Raw genomic sequence first — 20015 nt, 5'->3', positions numbered from 1 at the left:
ACCACTCACACTCAATAAATACAGACCACTCACATTAAATACAGACCACTCACACTCAATAAATACAGACCACTCACATTAAATACAGACCACTCACACTCAATAAACACAGACCACTCACAATAAATAAATGCAGACCAATCACACTCAATAAATACAGAACACTCACAATAAATACAGACCACTCACACTCAGTAAGTACAAACCACTCACTCTCAATAAATATAGACGACTCACACTCAATAAATACAGACCACTCATAATAAATACAAACCACTCACAATCAATAAACACAGAACACTCACAATAAACACAGACCACTCACAATAAACACAGACCACTCACAATAAACACAGACCACTCACACTCAATATTTATGGACTTCACAGCATTTATTTCCCATTTGTAGGTTTTCTACCAGAGAGCAGACATGGCCATTGGATCTCTCACCATCAATGAGGAGCGCTCTGAGATTGTGGATTTCTCTAACCCCTTTGTGGAGACTGGTATCAGCGTCATGGTCGCCAGGAGCAACGGGACTGTCTCCCCATCCGCATTTCTCGGTGAGCAGTGCAGACAAGTTGTGAAGGGTTTGTATTTGCATTTGATCAAAGTAGTAAAACAGTGCAGGAAATGGGCCAACTCAGGTTAGAAACAGGCATGAGGTGTTTAGGGGAGACTTGGGTCACTGCTCAGTGAGGGGCTCCCGTAAACATTGCCAGTCGGCAACAAGCAAAATAACAGACTTCCCGCTCTACCACCATCACTATCTTCACGCACTGACTGGGAGAATCCTCGAGAAAACGGCCAGCGTTTAGGTTTCAACATATTCACCAGGAATTTCCAGAGCTGGTCTCCACAGCAGCTGCTGGAACTTCAGCAGAAATCCCATGTAATTACGTTTCCAAGGCCGATCAGTACAATCGTGAGGGAACTGGGGGCTGGAATCAGTGATGGATCCGGGATGGGTCTGGAATCATTGTTGGGTATCGGACCGATGATGGGTCTGGGATCAATGATGGGTCTGGGATCAATGATGGGTCCGGGATCAATGATTGGTCTGGGTTCAATGATGGGGTTCGGGATGAATGATAGGTGTGGATTCAATGATTAGTCTGGGATAAATGATGGGTCCAGGATTAATGAACGGCCCAGGATCAGTGATGGGTCCGGGAACAATGATGGGTCCGGGATTAATGATGGATCGGGATCAATGATGGGTCTGGGATCAATGATGGATTGGGATCAATGATGGGTCTGGGATCAATGATGGGTCCGGGATTAATGATGGATCAGGATCAATGATGGGTCTGGGATCAATGATGGATTGGGATCAATGATGGATTGGGATCAATGATGGGTCCGGGATCAGTGATGGGGTTCGGGATCAATGATTGGTCCGGGATCAGTGATGGGTTCGGGATCAATGATTGGTCCGGGATCAGTGATGGGGTTCGGGATCAATGATTGGTCCGGGATCAGTGATGGGGTTCGGGGCCAATGATAGGTGTGGATTCAATGATTGGTCCGAGATCAATGAACGGCCCAGGATCAATGATGGCATTCGGGATCAATGATGGGGATGGGATTAATGATGGTTCTGGAATCAGTGATAGTGTTTGGGATCAATGATGGATCCGGAATCAATGATGGGTCTGGGATCAATGATGGGTCCGGGAACAATGATGGGTCCGGGATTAATGATGGGTCCGGGATTAATGATGGGTCCGGGGTCAATAATGGGTCTGGGATCAGTGATTGGTCTGGATTCAATGATGTGTCTGGAATCATTGTTGGGTATCGGACCAATGATTGGTCCGGTATCAATGATGGGTTCGGGATCAATGATGGGTTCGGGATCAATGAAGGGTTCGGGATCAATGATGGGTCTGGGATCAATGATGGGTTCGGGATCAATGATGGGTTCGGGATCAATGAAGGGTTCGGGATCAATGATGGGTCTGGGATCAATGATGGATTCGGGATCAATGATGGGTTCGGGATCAATGAAGGCTTCGGGATTAATGATGGGTTTCCGGATCAATGATGGGTCTGGGATCAATGATGGGTCTGGGATCAATGATGGGTTTGGGATCAAGGATGGGTTTGGGATCAATGATGGGTCCGGGATCAATGATGGGTTTGGGATCAATCATGGGTTTGGGATCAATGATGGGTCTGGGATCAATGATGTGTTCGGGATCAATGATGGGTTCGGGATCAATGAAGGGTTCGGGATCAATGATGGGGTTCGGGATCAATGATGGGTTCGGGATCAATGATGGGTCTGGAATTATTGATGGGTCCGCGATCAATGATGGGTTCGGGATCAATGATGGGTCTGGGATTAATGATGGGTTTGGGATCAATGATGGGTTTGGGATCAATGATGGGGTTCGGGATCAATGATGGGTTTGGGATCAATGATGGGTTTGGGATCAATGATGGGTCCGGGATCAATGATGGGTTTCCGGATCAATGATGGGTCTGGGATCAATGATGGGTTCGGGATCAATGAAGGACACGGGATCAGTAATAGGTCAAGGATCAATGATGGGTTCGGGATCAATGAAGGACACGGGATCAGTGATAGGTCAAGGATCAATGATGGGTCTGGGATCAATGATGGGTTTGGGATCAATGATGGGTTTGGGATCAATGATGTGTCCGGGATCAATGATGGGTGTGGGATCAATGATGGGGTTCGGGATCAATGATGGGTTTCCGGATCAATGATGGGTCTGGGATCAATGATGGGTTCGGGATCAATGAAGGACACGGGATCAGTGATAGGTCAAGGATCAATGATGGGATTGGGGTCAATGATGGGTCTGGGATCAATGATGGGTTCGGGATCAATGATGGGTCTGGAATCAATGATGGGTTTGGGATCAATGATGGGTCTGGAATTATTGATGGGTCCGGGATCAATGATGGGTTCGGGATCAATGATGGGTCTGGAATTATTGATGGGTCCGGGATCAATGATGGGTCCGGGATCAGTGATGGGTTCGGGATCAATGATGGGTCTGGGATCAATGATGGGTTCGGGATCAATGATGGGTCTGGGATCAATGATGGGCTCAGGATCAATGATGGGTCTGGGATCAATGATGGTTTCGGGATCAATGATGGGTCCGGGATTAATGATTGTTTCGGGATCAATGATGGGGTTCGGGATCAATGATGGATCTGGGATCAATGATGGGTTCGGGATCAATGATGGTTTCGCGATCAATTATGGGTCTGGGATCAATAATTGTTTCGGGATCAATGATGGGGTTCGGGATCAATGATGGGTTCAGGATCAATGATGGGGTTCGGGATCAATGATGGGTCTGGGATCAATGATGGGTTCGGGATCAATGAAGAATTCGGAATCAAAGATGGGTCTGGGATCAATGATGGGTTCGGGATCAATGATGGGTCTGGGATCAATGATGGGTTTGGGATCAATGATGGGTCTGGGATCAATGATGGGTTCGGGATCAATCACAGATTCGGGATCAAAGATGGGTCTGGGATCAACGATGGGTTCGGGATCAATGATGGGTTCGGGATCAGTGATTGGCCCGGGATTAATGATGGGTCTGGGATCAATGATGGGTCCGTGATCAATGATGGGTCCGGAATCAATGATGGGGTTCGGGATCAAGATGGGTCCGGGATCAATGATGGGGTTCGGGATCAATGATGGGTTCGGGATCAATGATGGGTCTGGGATCAATGATGGGTCCGGGATCAATGATGGGTCCGGAATCAATGATGGCGTTCGGGATCAATGATGGGTCCGGGATCAATGATGGGGTTCGGGATCAATGATAGGTTCAGGATCAATGATGGGTCCGGGATCATTGACGGGTCCGGGATCAATAAAGGACACGGGATCAGTGATAGGTCAAGGATCAATTATGGGATTGTGGTAAATGATGGGTCTGGGATCAATGATGGGTTCGGGATCAATGATGGGTCTGGGATCAATGATGAGGACGGGATTAATGCTGGGGCTGGGATCAATGATGAGGACGGGATTAATGCTGGGTCTGGAATCAATGATGGGTTCGGGATCAATGATGTGTTCGGGATCAATGATGGGTTTGGGATCAATGATGGGTTCGGGATAAATGATGGGTCTGGAATTATTGATGCGTCCTGGATCAATGATGGGTCCGGGATCAATGATGGGTCTGGGATCAGTGATGGAGTTCGGGATCAATTATGGGTTCGGGATCAATGATGGGTTCGGGATCAGTGATGGGTCTGGGATCAATGAAGGGTACGGGATCAATGATGGGTCTGGGATCAATGATGGGTTCGGGATCAATGTTGGGTTCGGGATCAATGATGGGGTTCGGGATCAATGATGGGTCTGGGATCAATGATGGGTTCGGGATCAATGTTGAGTTCGGGATCAATGATGGGTCTGGGATGAATGATGGGCTCGGGATCAATGATGGGTTCGGGATCATTGAAGGGGTTCGGGATCAATGATGGGTTCGGGATCAAAGATGGGTCTGGAATTATTGATGGGTCTGGGATCAATGATGGGGTTCGGGATCAGTGATGGGTTCGGGATCAATGATGGGTCTGGGATCAATGATGGGTTCGGGATCAATGATTGGTTTCGGGATCAATGATGGGTCTGGGATCAATGATGGGTTCGGGATCAATGATGGGGTTCGGGATCAATGATGGGTCTGGGATCAATGATGGGTCCGGGATCAATGATTGTTTCGGGATCAATGAAGGAGTTCGGGATCAATGATGGGTCTGGGATCAATGATGGGTTCGGGATCAATGATGGTTCTGGGATAAATGATGGGTCTGGGATCAATGATGGGTTCGGGATCCATGATGGGTTCGGGATCAATAAGGGGTCTGGGATCAATGATAGGTGTGGATTCAATGAGTGGTCCCGAATCAATGATGGGTCCGGGATCAATGATTGTTTCGGGATCAATGATGGGTCTGGAATCAATGATGGGTTCGGGATCAATGATGGGTCTGGGATCAATGATGTGTTCGGGATCAATGATGGGATTCGGGATCAATGATTGTTTCGGGATCAATGATGGGGTTCAGGATCAATGATGGGTCTGGGCTCAATGATGGGTTCGGGATCAATGATGGGTCTGGGATCAATGATGGTTCTGGGATCAATAATTGTTTCGGGATCAATGATGGGGTTCGGGATCAATGATGGGTTCGGGATCAATGATGGGTCCGGGATCAATGAAGGATTCGGGAAAAAGATGGGTCTGGGATCAATGATGGGTCTGGGATCAATGATGGGTCTGTGATCAATGATGGGTTTGGGATCAATGATGGGTCCGGGATCAATGAAGGATTCGGGATCAAAGATGGGTCTGGGATCAATGATGGGTCCGGGATCAATGATGGGTCCGGGATCAATGATGGGTCTGGGATCAATGATTGGTTTGGGATCAATGATGGGTCTGGGATCAATGATGGGTTCGGGATCAATGAAGGATTCGGGATCATTGATGGGTCCGGGATCAATGATGGGTCTGGGATCAATGATGGGTCCGGGATCAGTGATGGGTCAGGGATCAATGATGGGTCTGGAATTATTGATGGGTCCGGGATCAATGATGGGTCCAGGATCAATGATGGGTCTGGGATCAATGATGGGGTTCGGGATCAATGATGGGTCTGGGATCAATGATGGGGTTCGGGATCAATGATGGGTTCGCGATCAATTATGAGTTTCCGTAGCAATGATGGGCCTGAGATCAATGATGGGGTTCGGGATCAATGATGGGTCTGGGATCAATGATGGGGTTCGGGATCAATGATGGGTTCGCGATCAATTATGAGTTTCCGGAGCAATGATGGGCCTGAGATCAATGATGGGGTTCGGGATCAATGATGGGGTTCGGGATCAATGATGGGGTTCGGGATCAATGATGGGTCCGGGATCAATGATGGGGTTCGGGATCAATGATGGGTCCGGGATCATTGACGGGTCCGGGATCAATGATGAGGACGGGATCAGTGATAGATCAAGGATCAATGATGGGATTGGGGTCAATGATGGGTCTGGGATCAATGATGGGTTTGGGATCAATGATGGGTTTGGGATCAATAATGATTTCGGGATAAATGATGGGTCTGGAATTATTGATGGGTCCGGGATCAATGATGGGTCCAGTATCAATGATGGGTCTGGGATCAATGATGGGTTCGGAATCAATGATGGGTTCGGGATCAATGATGGGTCTGGGATCAATGATGGAGTTCGGGATCAATGATGGGTTCGGGATCAATGATGGGTCTGGGATCAATGATGGGTTCGGGATCAATGATGGGTTCAGGATCAATGATGGGTCTGTGATCAATGATGGGTTCGGGATCAGTGATGGGTCTGGGATCAATGATGGGTTCGGGATCAATGATGGGACTGGGATCAATGATGGGTTCGGGATCAATGATGGTTCTGGGATCAATGATGGGTTCGGGATCAATGATGGGTCTGGAATTATTGATGGGTCCGGGATCAAAGATTGTTTCGGGATCAATGATGGGGTTCGGGATCAATGATGGGTTCGCGATCAATTATGAGTTTCCGGAGCAATGATGGGCCTGGGATCAATGATGGGTTTCGGGATCAATGATGGAGTTCGGGATCAATGATGGGGTTCGGGATCAATGATGGGTCCGGGATCAATGATGGGATTCGGGATCAATGATAGGTCCGGGATCATTGACGGGTCCGGGATCAATGATGAGGACGGGATCAGTGATAGATCAAGGATCAATGATGGGATTGGGGTCAATGATGGGTCTGGGATCAATGATGGGTTTGGGATCAATGATGGGTTTGGGATCAATAATGATTTCGGGATAAATGATGGGTCTGGAATTATTGATGGGTCCGGGATCAATGATGGGTCCAGGATCAATGATGGGTCTGGGATCAATGATAGGTTCAGAATCAATGATGGGTTCGGGATCAATGATGGGTCTGGGATCAATGATGGAGTTCGGGATCAATGATGGGTTCGGGATCAATGATGGGTCTGGGATCAATGATGGGTTCGGGATCAATGATGGGTCTGGGATCAATGATGGGTTCGGGATCAATGATGGGACTGGGATCAATGATGGGTTCGGGATCAATGATGGTTCTGGGATCAATGATGGGTTCGGGATCAATGATGGGTCTGGAATTATTGATGGGTCTGGGATCAATGATGGGGTTCGGGATCAATGATGGGTCTGGGATCAATGATGGGGTTCGGGATCAATGATGAGGTTCGGGATCAATGATGGGTCCGGGATCAATGATGGGTCTGGGATCAATGATGGGCCTGGGATCAATGATGGGGTTCGGGATCAATGATGGGTCTGGGATCAATGATGGGGTTCGGGATCAATGATGGGTTCGGGATGAATGATGGGACTGGGATGAATGATGGGTTCGGGATCAATGATGTTTCTGGGATCAATGATGGGTTCGGGATCAATGATGTTTCTGGGATCAATGATGGGATTGTGGTCAATGATGGGTCTGGGATCAATGATGGGTTTGGGATCAATGATGGGTTCGGGATCAATGATGGGTCTGGAATTATTGATGGGTCCGGGATCAATGATGGGGTTCTGGATCAATGATGGGTCTGGGATCAATGATGGGTCTGGGATCAATGATGGGTTCGGGATCAATGATGGGTCTGGGATCAATGATGGGTTCGGGATCAATGATGGGTTCTGGATCAATGATGGGTCTGGGATCAATGATGGGTTCGGGATCAATGATGGGTTCGGGATCAGTGATGGGTCTGGGATCAATGATGGGTTCGGGATCAATGATGGGTCTGGGATCAATGATGGGTTCGGGATCAATGATTGGTCCGGGATCAATGATGGGTTCGGGATCAATGATGGGTCCGGGATCAATGATGGATCCGGGATCAATGATTGTTTCGGGATCAATGATGGGGTTCGGGATCAATGATGGGTCTGTGATCAATGATGGGTTCGGGATCAATGATTGGTCCGGGATCAATGATGGGTTCGGGATCAATGATGGGTCCGGGATCAATGATGGATCCGGGATCAATGATTGTTTCAGGATCAATGATGGTTTCGGGATCAATGATGGTTCTGGGATCAATGATGGGTTCGGGATCAATGATGGGGTTCGGGATCAATGATGGGTCCGGGATCAATGATGGGGTTCGGGATCAATGATGGGTTCGTGATCAATGATGTATCTGGGATCAATGATGGGTTCGGGATCAATGATGGGTCTGGAATTATTGATGGGTCCGGGATCAAAGATTGTTTCGGGATCAATGATGGGTTCGGGATAAATGATGGGTCTGGAATTATTGATGGGTCCGGGATCAATCATGGGTCCAGGATCAATGATGGGTCTGGGATCAATGATGGGTCTGGGATCAATGATGGGGTTCGGGATCAATGATGGGTTCGCGATCAATTATGAGTTTCCGGAGCAATGATGGGCCTGGGATCAATGATGGGTCTGGGATCAATGATGGGTCTGGGATCAATGATGGGGTTCGGGATCAATGATGGGGTTCGGGATCAATTATGAGTTTCCGGATCAATGATGGGCCTGGGATCAATGATGGGTCTGGGATCAATGATGGCGTTCGGGATCAATGATGGGTCCGCGATCAATTATGGGTGTCCGGATCAATGATGGGTCTGGGATCAATGATGGGTTCAGGATCAATGATGGGGTTCGGGATCAATGATGGGTCTGGGATCAATGATGGGTTCGGGATCAATGATGGGTCTGGGATCAATGATGGTGTTCGGGATCAATGATGGGTCCGGGATCAATGATGGGTCCGGGATCAATGATGGGTTCGGGATCAATGATGGGTCTGGGATCAATGATGGGGTTCGGGATCAATGATGGGTCTGGGATCAATGATGGGTTCGGGATCAATGATGGGTTCGGGATCAGTGATGGGTCTGGGATCAATGATGGGTTCGGGATCAATGATGGGGTTCTGGATCAATGATGGGTCTGGGATCAATGATGGGGTTCTGGATCAATGATGGGTCTGGGATCAATGATGGGTTCGGGATCAATGATGGGTCTGGGATCAATGATGGGTTCGGGATCAATGATGGGTTCTGGATCAATGATGGGTCTGGGATCAATGATGGGTTCGGGATCAATGATGGGTTCGGGATCAGTGATGGGTCTGGGATCAATGATGGGTTCGGGATCAATGATGGGTCTGGGATCAATGATGGGTTCGGGATCAATGATTGGTCCGGGATCAATGATGGGTTCGGGATCAATGATGGGTCCGGGATCAATGATGGATCCGGGATCAATGATTGTTTCGGGATCAATGATGGGGTTCGGGATCAATGATGGGTCTGTGATCAATGATGGGTTCGGGATCAATGATTGGTCCGGGATCAATGATGGTTTCGGGATCAATGATGGGTCCGGGATCAATGATGGATCCGGGATCAATGATTGTTTCAGGATCAATGATGGTTTCGGGATCAATGATGGTTCTGGGATCAATGATGGGTTCGGGATCAATGATGGGGTTCGGGATCAATGATGGGTCCGGGATCAATGATGGGGTTCGGGATCAATGATGGGTTCGTGATCAATGATGTATCTGGGATCAATGATGGGTTCGGGATCAATGATGGGTCTGGAATTATTGATGGGTCCGGGATCAAAGATTGTTTCGGGATCAATGATGGGTTCGGGATAAATGATGGGTCTGGAATTATTGATGGGTCCGGGATCAATCATGGGTCCAGGATCAATGATGGGTCTGGGATCAATGATGGGTCTGGGATCAATGATGGGGTTCGGGATCAATGATGGGTTCGCGATCAATTATGAGTTTCCGGAGCAATGATGGGCCTGGGATCAATGATGGGTCTGGGATCAATGATGGGTCTGGGATCAATGATGGGGTTCGGGATCAATGATGGGGTTCGGGATCAATTATGAGTTTCCGGATCAATGATGGGCCTGGGATCAATGATGGGTCTGGGATCAATGATGGCGTTCGGGATCAATGATGGGTCCGCGATCAATTATGGGTGTCCGGATCAATGATGGGTCTGGGATCAATGATGGGTTCAGGATCAATGATGGGGTTCGGGATCAATGATGGGTCTGGGATCAATGATGGGTTCGGGATCAATGATGGGTCTGGGATCAATGATGGTGTTCGGGATCAATGATGGGTCCGGGATCAATGATGGGTCCGGGATCAATGATGGGTTCGGGATCAATGATGGGTCTGGGATCAATGATGGGGTTCGGGATCAATGATGGGTCTGGGATCAATGATGGGTTCGGGATCAATGATGGGTTCGGGATCAGTGATGGGTCTGGGATCAATGATGGGTTCGGGATCAATGATGGGTCTGTGATCAATGATGGGTTCGGGATCAATGATTGGTCCGGGATCAATGATGGGTTTGGGATCAATGATGGGTCCGGGATCAATGATGGATCCGGGATCAATGATTGTTTCGGGATCAATGATGGGGTTCGGGATCAATGATGGGTCTGTGATCAATGATGGGTTCGGGATCAATGATTGGTCCGGGATCAATGATGGGTTCGGGATCAATGATGGATCCGGGATCAATGATGGATCCGGGATCAATGATTGTTTCGGGATCAATGATGGTTTCGGGATCAATGATGGTTCTGGGATCAATGATGGGTTCGGGATCAATGATGGGGTTCGGGATCAATGATGGGTCCGGGATCAATGATGGGGTTCGGGATCAATGATGGGTTCGTGATCAATGATGTTTCTGGGATCAATGATGGGTTCGGGATCAATGATGGGTCTGGAATTATTGATGGGTCCGGGATCAAAGATTGTTTCGGGATCAATGATGGGTTCGGGATAAATGATGGGTCTGGAATTATTGATGGGTCCGGGATCAATCATGGGTCCAGGATCAATGATGGGTCTGGGATCAATGATGGGTCTGGGATCAATGATGGGGTTCAGGATCAATGATGGGTTCGCGATCAATTATGAGTTTCCGGAGCAATGATGGGCCTGGGATCAATGATGGGTCTGGGATCAATGATGGGTCTGGGATCAATGATGGGGTTCGGGATCAATGATGGGGTTCGGGATCAATTATGAGTTTCCGGATCAATGATGGGCCTGGGATCAATGATGGGTCTGGGATCAATGATGGCGTTCGGGATCAATGATGGGTCCGCGATCAATTATGGGTTTCCGGATCAATGATGGGTCTGGGATCAATGATGGGTTCAGGATCAATGATGGGGTTCAGGATCAATGATGGGTCTGGGATCAATGATGGGGTTCGGGATCAATGATGGGTCTGGGATCAATGATGGGTTCGGGATCAATGATGGGTCTGGGATCAATGATGGGTTCGGGATCAATGATGGGTCTGGGATCAATGATGGGGTTCGGGATCAATGATGGGTCCGGGATCAATGATGGGTCCGGGATCAATGATGGGTTCGGGATCAATGATGGGTCTGGGATCAATGATGGGGTTCGGGATCAATGATGGGTTCGGGATCAATGATGGGTCTGGGATCAATGATGGGGTTCGGGGTCAATGATAGGTCCGGGATCAATGATGGGTCCGGGACAAATGATGGGTCCGGGATCAATGATTGGTCTGGGATCAATGATGGGTTCGGGATCAATGACGGGTCCGGGATCAATAAAGCACACAGGATAAGTGATAGGTCAAGGATCAATGATGGGATTGTGGTCAATGATGGGTTTGGGATCAATGATGGGTTTGGGATCAATGATGGGTTCGGGATCAATGATGGGTCTGGAATTATTGATGGGTCCGGGATCAATGATGGGGTTCTGGATCAATGATGGGTCTGGGATCAATGATGGGTTCGGGATCAATGATGGGTTCGGGATCAGTGATGGGTCTGGGATCAATGATGGGTTCGGGATCAATGATGGTTCTGTGATCAATGATGGGTTCGGGATCAATGATTGGTCCGGGATCAATGATGGGTTCGGGATCAATGATGGGTCCGGGATCAATGATGGATCCGGGATCAATGATTGTTTCGGGATCAATGATGGGGTTCGGGATGAATGATGGGTTCGGGATCAATGATTGGTCCGCGATCAATGATGGGTTCGGGATCAATGATGGGTCCGGGATCAATGATGGATCCGGGATCAATGATTGTTTCGGGATCAATGATGGTTTCGGGATCAATGATGGTTCTGGGATCAATGATGGGTTTGGGATCAATGATGGGGTTCGGGATCAATGATGGGTCCGGGATCAATGATTGTTTTGGGATCAATGAAGGGTTCGGGATCAATGATGGGCCTGGGATCAATGATGGGTCTGGGATCAATGATAGGTTCGGGATCAATGATGGGCCTGGGATCAATGATGGGTCTGGGATCAATGATTGTTTCGGGATCAATAATGGGGTTCAGGATCAATGATGGATTCGGGATCAATGATGGGGTTCGGGATCAATGATGGGTCCGGGTTCAATGATGAGTTCGGGATCAATGATGGGTTTGGGATCAATGATGGGTTTGGGATCAATGAAGGATTCGGGATCAATGATGGGTCTGGGATCAATGATGGGTTCGGGATCAATGATGGGTCTGGGATCAATGATGGGTTCGGGATCAATGAAGGGTCTGGGATCAATGATGGGGTTCAGGATCAATGATGGGTCTGGGATCAATGATGGGTTCGGGATCAATGATGGGTTCGGGATCAATGATGGGTCTGGGATCAATGATGGGTTCGGGATCAATGATGGGTCTGGGATCAATATTGGGTCCGGGATCAATGATTGTTTCGGGATCAATCATGGGTCCAGGATCAATGATGGGTCCGGGATCAATGTTGGGTCCGGGATCAATGATGGGTTCGGGATCAATGATGGGTTAGGGATCAATGATGGGTCCGGGATCAATGATGGGTTCGGGATCAATGATTGGTCCGGGATCAATGATGGGTTCGGAATCAATGATGGGTCCGGGATCAATGATGGATCCGGGATCAATGATTGTTTCGGGATCAATGATGGGGTTCGGGATCAATGATGGGTCTGTGACCAATGATGGGTTCGGGATCAATGATTGGTCCGGGATCAATGATGGGTTCGGGATCAATGATGGGTCCGGGATCAATGATGGATCCGGGATCAATGATTGTTTCAGGATCAATGATGGTTTCGGGATCAATGATGGTTCTGGGATCAATGATGGGTTTGGGATCAATGATGGGGTTCGGGATCAATGATGGGTCCGGGATCAATGATTGTTTCGGGATCAATGAAGGGTTCGGGATCAATGATGGGCCTGGGATCAATGATGGGTCTGGGATCAATGATAGGTTCGGGATCAATGATGGGCCTGGGATCAATGATTGTTTCGGGATCAATGATGAGTTCGGGATCAATGATGGGTTTGGGATCAATGAAGGATTCGGGATCAATGATGGGTCTGGGATCAATGATGGGTTCGGGATCAATGATGGGTCTGGGATCAATGATGGGTTCGGGATCAATGATGGGTCTGGGATCAATGATGGGGTTCGGGATCAATGATGGGTCTGGGATCAATGATGGGTTCGGGATCAATGATGGGTTCGGGATCAATGATGGGTCTGGGATCAATGATGGGTTCGGGATCAATGATGGGTCTGGGATCAATAATGGGTCCGGGATCAATGATTGTTTCGGGATCAATGATGGGGTTCGGGATCAATGATGGGTTCGGGTTCAATGATGGGTCCAGGATCAATGATGGGTCCGGAATCAATGATGGGTCCGGGATCAATGATGGGTTCGGGATCAATGATGGGTCCGGGATCAATGATGGGTCCGGGATCAATGATGGGGTTCGGGATCAATGATGGGTCCGGGATCAATGATGGGGTTCGGGATCAATGATGGGGTTCGGGATCAATGATAGGTTCGGGATCAATGATGGGTCCGGGATCAATGAAGGATACGGGATCAGTGATAGGTCAAGGATCAATGATGGGATTGGGGTCAATGATGGGTCTGGGATCAATGATGGGTTTGGGATCAATGATGGGTTCGGGATAAATGATGGGTCTGTGATCAATGATGGGTTCGGGATCAGTGATAGGTCTGGGATCAATGATGGGTTCGGGATCAATGATGGGACTGGGATCAATGATGGGTTCGGGATCAATGATGGGTCTGGGATCAATGATGGGTTCGGGATCAATGATGGGTTCGGGATCAATGATGTGTCCGGGATCAATGATGGGTCTGGGATCAATGATGGGTTCGGGATCAATGATGGGGTTCGGGATCAATGATGGGTCCGGGATCAATGATTGTTTCGGGATCAATGAAGGGTTCGGGATCAATGATGGGCCTGGGATCAATGATGGGTCTGGGATCAATGATAGGTTCGGGATCAATGATGGGCCTGGGATCAATGATTGTTTCGGGATCATTGATGAGTTCGGGATCAATGATGGGTTCGGGATCAATGATGGGTTTGGGATCAATGAAGGATTCGGGATCAATGATGGGTCTGGGATCAATGATGGGTTCGGGATCAATGATGGTTCTGGGATCAATGATGGGTTTGGGATCAATGATGGGGTTCGGGATCAATGATGGGTCCGGGATCAATGATTGTTTCGGGATCAATGAAGGGTTCGGGATCAATGATGGGCCTGGGATCAATGATGGGTCTGGGATCAATGATAGGTTCGGGATCAATGATGGGCCTGGGATCAATGATGGGTCTGGGATCAATGATTGTTTCGGGATCAATAATGGGGTTCAGGATCAATGATGGATTCGGGATCAATGATGGGGTTCGGGATCAATGATGGGTCCGGGTTCAATGATGAGTTCGGGATCAATGATGGGTTTGGGATCAATGATGGTTTTGGGATCAATGAAGGATTCGGGATCAATGATGGGTCTGGGATCAATGATGGGTTCGGGATCAATGATGGGTCTGGGATCAATGATGGGTTCGGGATCAATGAAGGGACTGGGATCAATGATGGGGTTCAGGATCAATGATGGGTCTGGGATCAATGATGGGTTCGGGATCAATGATGGGTCTGGGATCAATGATGGGTTCGGGATCAATGATGGGTCTGGGATCAATAATGGGTCCGGGATCAATGATTGTTTCGGGATCAATGATGGGTCCAGGATCAATGATGGGTCCGGGATCAATGATGGGTCCGGGATCAATGATGGGTTCGGGATCAATGATGGGTTAGGGATCAATGATGGGTCCGGGATCAATGATGGGTTCGGGATCAATGATTGGTCCGGGATCAATGATGGGTTCGGAATCAATGATGGGTCCGGGATCAATGATGGATCCGGGATCAATGATTGTTTCGGAATCAATGATGGGGTTCGGGATCAATGATGGGTCTGTGACCAATGATGGGTTCGGGATCAATGATTGGTCCGGGATCAATGATGGGTTCGGGATCAATGATGGGTCCGAGATCAATGATGGATTCGGGATCAATGATTGTTTCAGGATCAATGATGGTTTCGGGATCAATGATGGTTCTGGGATCAATGATGGGTTCGGGATCAATGATGGGGTTCGGGATCAATGATGGGTCCGGCATCAATGATTGTTTCGGGATCAATGAAGGGTTCGGGATCAATGATGGGCCTGGGATCAATGATGGGTCTGGGATCAATGATAGGTTCAGGATCAATGATGGGCCTGGGATCAATGATTGTTTCGGGATCAATGATGAGTTCGGGATCAATGATGGGTTCGGGATCAATGATGGGTTTGGGATCAATGAAGGATTCGGGATCAATGATGGGTCTGGGATCAATGATGGGTTCGGGATCAATGATGGGTCTGGGATCAATGATGGGTTCGGGATCAATGATGGGTCTGGGATCAATGATGGGGTTCGGGATCAATGATGGGTCTGGGATCAATGATGGGTTCGGGATCAATGATGGGTTCGGGATCAATGATGGGTCTGGGATCAATGATGGGTTCGGGATCAATGATGGGTCTGGGATCAATAATGGGTCCGGGATCAATGATTGTTTCGGGATCAATGATGGGGTTCGGGATCAATGATGTGTCCGGGATCAATGATGGGTCTGGGATCAATGATGGGTTCGGAATCAATGATGGGTCTGTGATCAATGATGGGTTCGGGATCAGTGATGGGTCTGGGATCAATGATGGATTCGGGATCAATGATGGGACTGGGATCAATGATGGGTTCGGGACCAATGATGGGTTCGGGATCAATGATGGGGTTCGGGATCAATGATGGGTCCGGGATCAATGTTTGTTTCGGGATCAATGATGGGTCTGGGATCAATGATGAGATCGGCATCAATGATGGGTTTGGGATCAGTGATGGGTCCGGGATCAATGATTGTTTTGGGATCAATGATGGGGTTCAGGATCAATGATGGGTCTGTGATCAATGATTGTTTCGAGATCAATGATGGGGTTCAGGATCAATGATGGGTTCGGGATCAATGATGGGTCTGGGATCAATGATGGGTTCGGGATCAATGTTTGTTTCGGGATCAATGATGGGGTTCAGGATCAATGATGGGTTCGGGATCAATGATGGGCCTGGGATCAATGATGGGTCTGGGATCAATGATTGTTTCGGGATCAATGATGGGGTTCAGGATCAATGATGGGTCCGGGATCAATGATGGGTCCGGGATCAATGTTTGTTTCGGGATCAATGATGGGGTTCAGGATCAATGATGGGTTCGGGATCAATGATGGGCCTGGGATCAATGATGGGTCTGGGATCAATGATTGTTTCGGGATCAATGATGGGGTTCGGGATCAATGATAGGTTCGGGATCAATGATGGGTCCGGGATCAATGAAGGACACGGGATCAGTGATAGGTCAAGGATCAATGATGGGATTTGGGTCAATGATGGGTCTGGGATCAATGATGGGTTTGGGATCAATGATGGGTTCGGGATAAATGATGGGTCTGTGATCAATGATGGGTTCGGGATCAGTGATGGGTCTGGGATCAATGATGGATTCGGGATCAATGATGGGACTGGGATCAATGATGGGTTCGGGATCAATGATGGGTCTGGGATCAATGATGGGTTCGGGATCAATGATGGGTTCGGGATCAATGATGTGTCCGGGATCAATGATGGGTCTGGGATCAATGATGGGTTCGGGATCAATGATGGGGTTCGGGATCAATGATGGGTCCGGGATCAATGATTGTTTCGGGATCAATGAAGGGTTCGGGATCAATGATGGGCCTGGGATCAATGATGGGTCTGGGATCAATGATAGGTTCGGGATCAATGATGGGCCTGGGATCAATGATTGTTTCGGGATCAATGATGAGTTCGGGATCAATGATGGGTTCGGGATCAATGATGGGTTTGGGATCAATGAAGGATTCGGGATCAATGATGGGTCTGGGATCAATGATGGGTTCGGGATCAATGATGGGTCTGGGATCAATGATGGGTTCGGGATCAATGATGGGTCTGGGATCAATGATGGGGTTCGGGATCAATGATGGGTCTGGGATCAATGATGGGTTCGGGATCAATGATGGGTTCGGGATCAATGATGGGTCTGGGATCAATGATGGGTTCGGGATCAATGATGGGTCTGGGATCAATAATGGGTCCGGGATCAATGATTGTTTCGGGATCAATGATGGGTTCGGGATCAATGATGGGTCCAGGATCAATGATGGGTCCGGGATCAATGATGGGTCCGGGATCAATGATGGGTTCGGGATCAATGATGGGTTAGGGATCAATGATGGGTCCGGGATCAATGATGGGTCCGGGATCAATGATGGGTCCAGGATCAATGATGGGGTTCGGGATCAATGATGGGTCCGGGATCAATGATGGGGTTCGGGATCAATGATGGGGTTCGGGATCAATGATAGGTTCGGGATCAATGATGGGTCCGGGATCATTGACGGGTCCGGGATCAATGAAGGACACGGGATCAGTGATAGGTCAAGGATCAATGATGGGATTGGGGTCAATGATGGGTCTGGGATCAATGATGGGTTTGGGATCAATGATGGGTTTGGGATGAATGATGGGTTCGGGATAAATGATGGGTCTGTGATCAATGATGGGTTCGGGATCAGTGATGGGTCTGGGATCAATGATGGATTCGGGATCAATGATGGGACTGGGATCAATGATGGGTTCGGGATCAATGATGGGTCTGGGATCAATGATGGGTTCGGGATCAATGATGGGTTCGGGATCAATGATGTGTCCGGGATCAATGATGGGTCTGGGATCAATGATGGGTTCGGAATCAATGATGGGTCTGTGATCAATGATGGGTTCGGGATCAGTGATGGGTCTGGGATCAATGATGGATTCGGGATCAATGATGGGACTGGGATCAATGATGGGTTCTGGACCAATGATGGGTTCGGGATCAATGATGGGTTCGGGATCAATGATGGGTCCGGGATCAATGTTTGTTTCGGGATCAATGATGGGTCTGGGATCAATGATGAGATCGGGATCAATGATGGGTTTGGGATCAGTGATGGGTCCGGGATCAATGATTGTTTTGGGATCAATGATGGGGTTCAGGATCAATGATGGGTCTGTGATCAATGATTGTTTCGGGATCAATGATGGGGTTCAGGATCAATGATGGGTTCGGGATCAATGATGGGTCTGGGATCAATGATGGGTTCGGGATCAATGTTTGTTTCGGGATCAATGATGGGGTTCAGGATCAATGATGGGTTCGGGATCAATGATGGGCCTGGGATCAATGATGGGTCTGGGATCAATGATTGTTTCGGGATCAATGATGGGGTTCAGGATCAATGATGGGTCCGGGATCAATGATGGGTCCGGTATCAATGTTTGTTTCGGGATCAATGATGGGGTTCGGGATCAATGATGGGTCTGGAATCAATGATGGGTTCGGGATCAATGATGGGTTCGGGATCAATGATGGGTCTGGGATCAATGATGGGTCTGGGATCAATGATGTGTTCGTGATCAATGATGGGTGCGGGATCAATAATGGGTCTGGGTTCAATGATTGATCGGGATCAATGATGGGTCCGGGATCAATAATGGGTTTCCGGATCAATGATGGGTCTGGGATCAATGATGGGGTTCGGGGCCAATGATAGGTCTGGGATCAATGATGGAGTTCGGGATCAATGATGGGTCTGTGATCAATGATGGGTTCGGGATCAGTGATGGGTCTGGGATCAATGATGGATCTCGGATCAGTGATGGATTCGGGATCAATGATGGGTCCGGGATCAATGATGGGGTGCGGGATCAATGATGGGTCTGGGATCAATGATGGGTTCGGGATCAATGATGGGTCTGGGATCAATGATGGGTTCGGGATCAATGATGGGTTCGGGATCAATGATGGGTCCGGGATCAATGAAGGACACGGGATCAGTGATAGGTCAAGTATCAATGATGGGATTGTGGTCAATGATGGGTCTGGGATCAATGATGGGATTGTGGTCAATGATGGGTCTGGGATCAATGATGGGTTCGGGATCAATGATGGGTCTGGGATCAATGATGGGTTCGGGATCAATGTTGGGTTGGGGATCAATGATGGGTCTGGGATCAATGATGGTTCTGGGATCAATGATGGGTTTGGGATCAATGATGGGTCTGGGATCAATGATGGGTCTGGGATCAACGATGGGTTTGGGATCAATGATGCGTCTGGGATCAATGATGGATTCGGGATCAATGAAGGATTCGGGATCAAAGATGGGTCTGGGATCAATGATGGGTTCGGGATCAATGAAGGATTCGGGATCAAAGATGGGTCCGGGATCAATGATGGGTTCGGGATCAATGATGGGTCTGGGATCAATGATTGGTTTGGGATCAATGATGTGTCTGGGATCAATGATGGGTTCGGGATCAAAGATGGGTCCGGGTTCAAAGATGGGTTCGGGATCAATGATGGGGTTCAGGATCAATGATGGGTCCGGGATCAATGA

The 20015-nt window shown here is 48.6% G+C and overlaps 1 protein-coding gene across 1 annotated transcript in view; it reads left to right on the top strand.

Moving 5' to 3' along the window:
- The window catches only part of LOC137341338 (glutamate receptor ionotropic, NMDA 2C-like), a 707538-nt gene that overhangs the window by 238318 nt on the left and 449205 nt on the right, over positions 1–20015 (top strand). The window contains exon 6 of the mRNA XM_068004462.1: positions 410–563. Coding sequence (XP_067860563.1) covers positions 410–563 — 154 coding nt within the window. The remainder of the gene's footprint in view (positions 1–409; positions 564–20015) is intronic.

This window comes from Heptranchias perlo, chromosome 23 (genome assembly GCF_035084215.1).
Source record: "Heptranchias perlo isolate sHepPer1 chromosome 23, sHepPer1.hap1, whole genome shotgun sequence".
NCBI lineage: Eukaryota > Metazoa > Chordata > Chondrichthyes > Hexanchiformes > Hexanchidae > Heptranchias > Heptranchias perlo.
The sequence above is the reverse complement of the archived record's forward strand: the minus strand, read 5'-3'. Positions and strand labels throughout refer to the sequence as shown.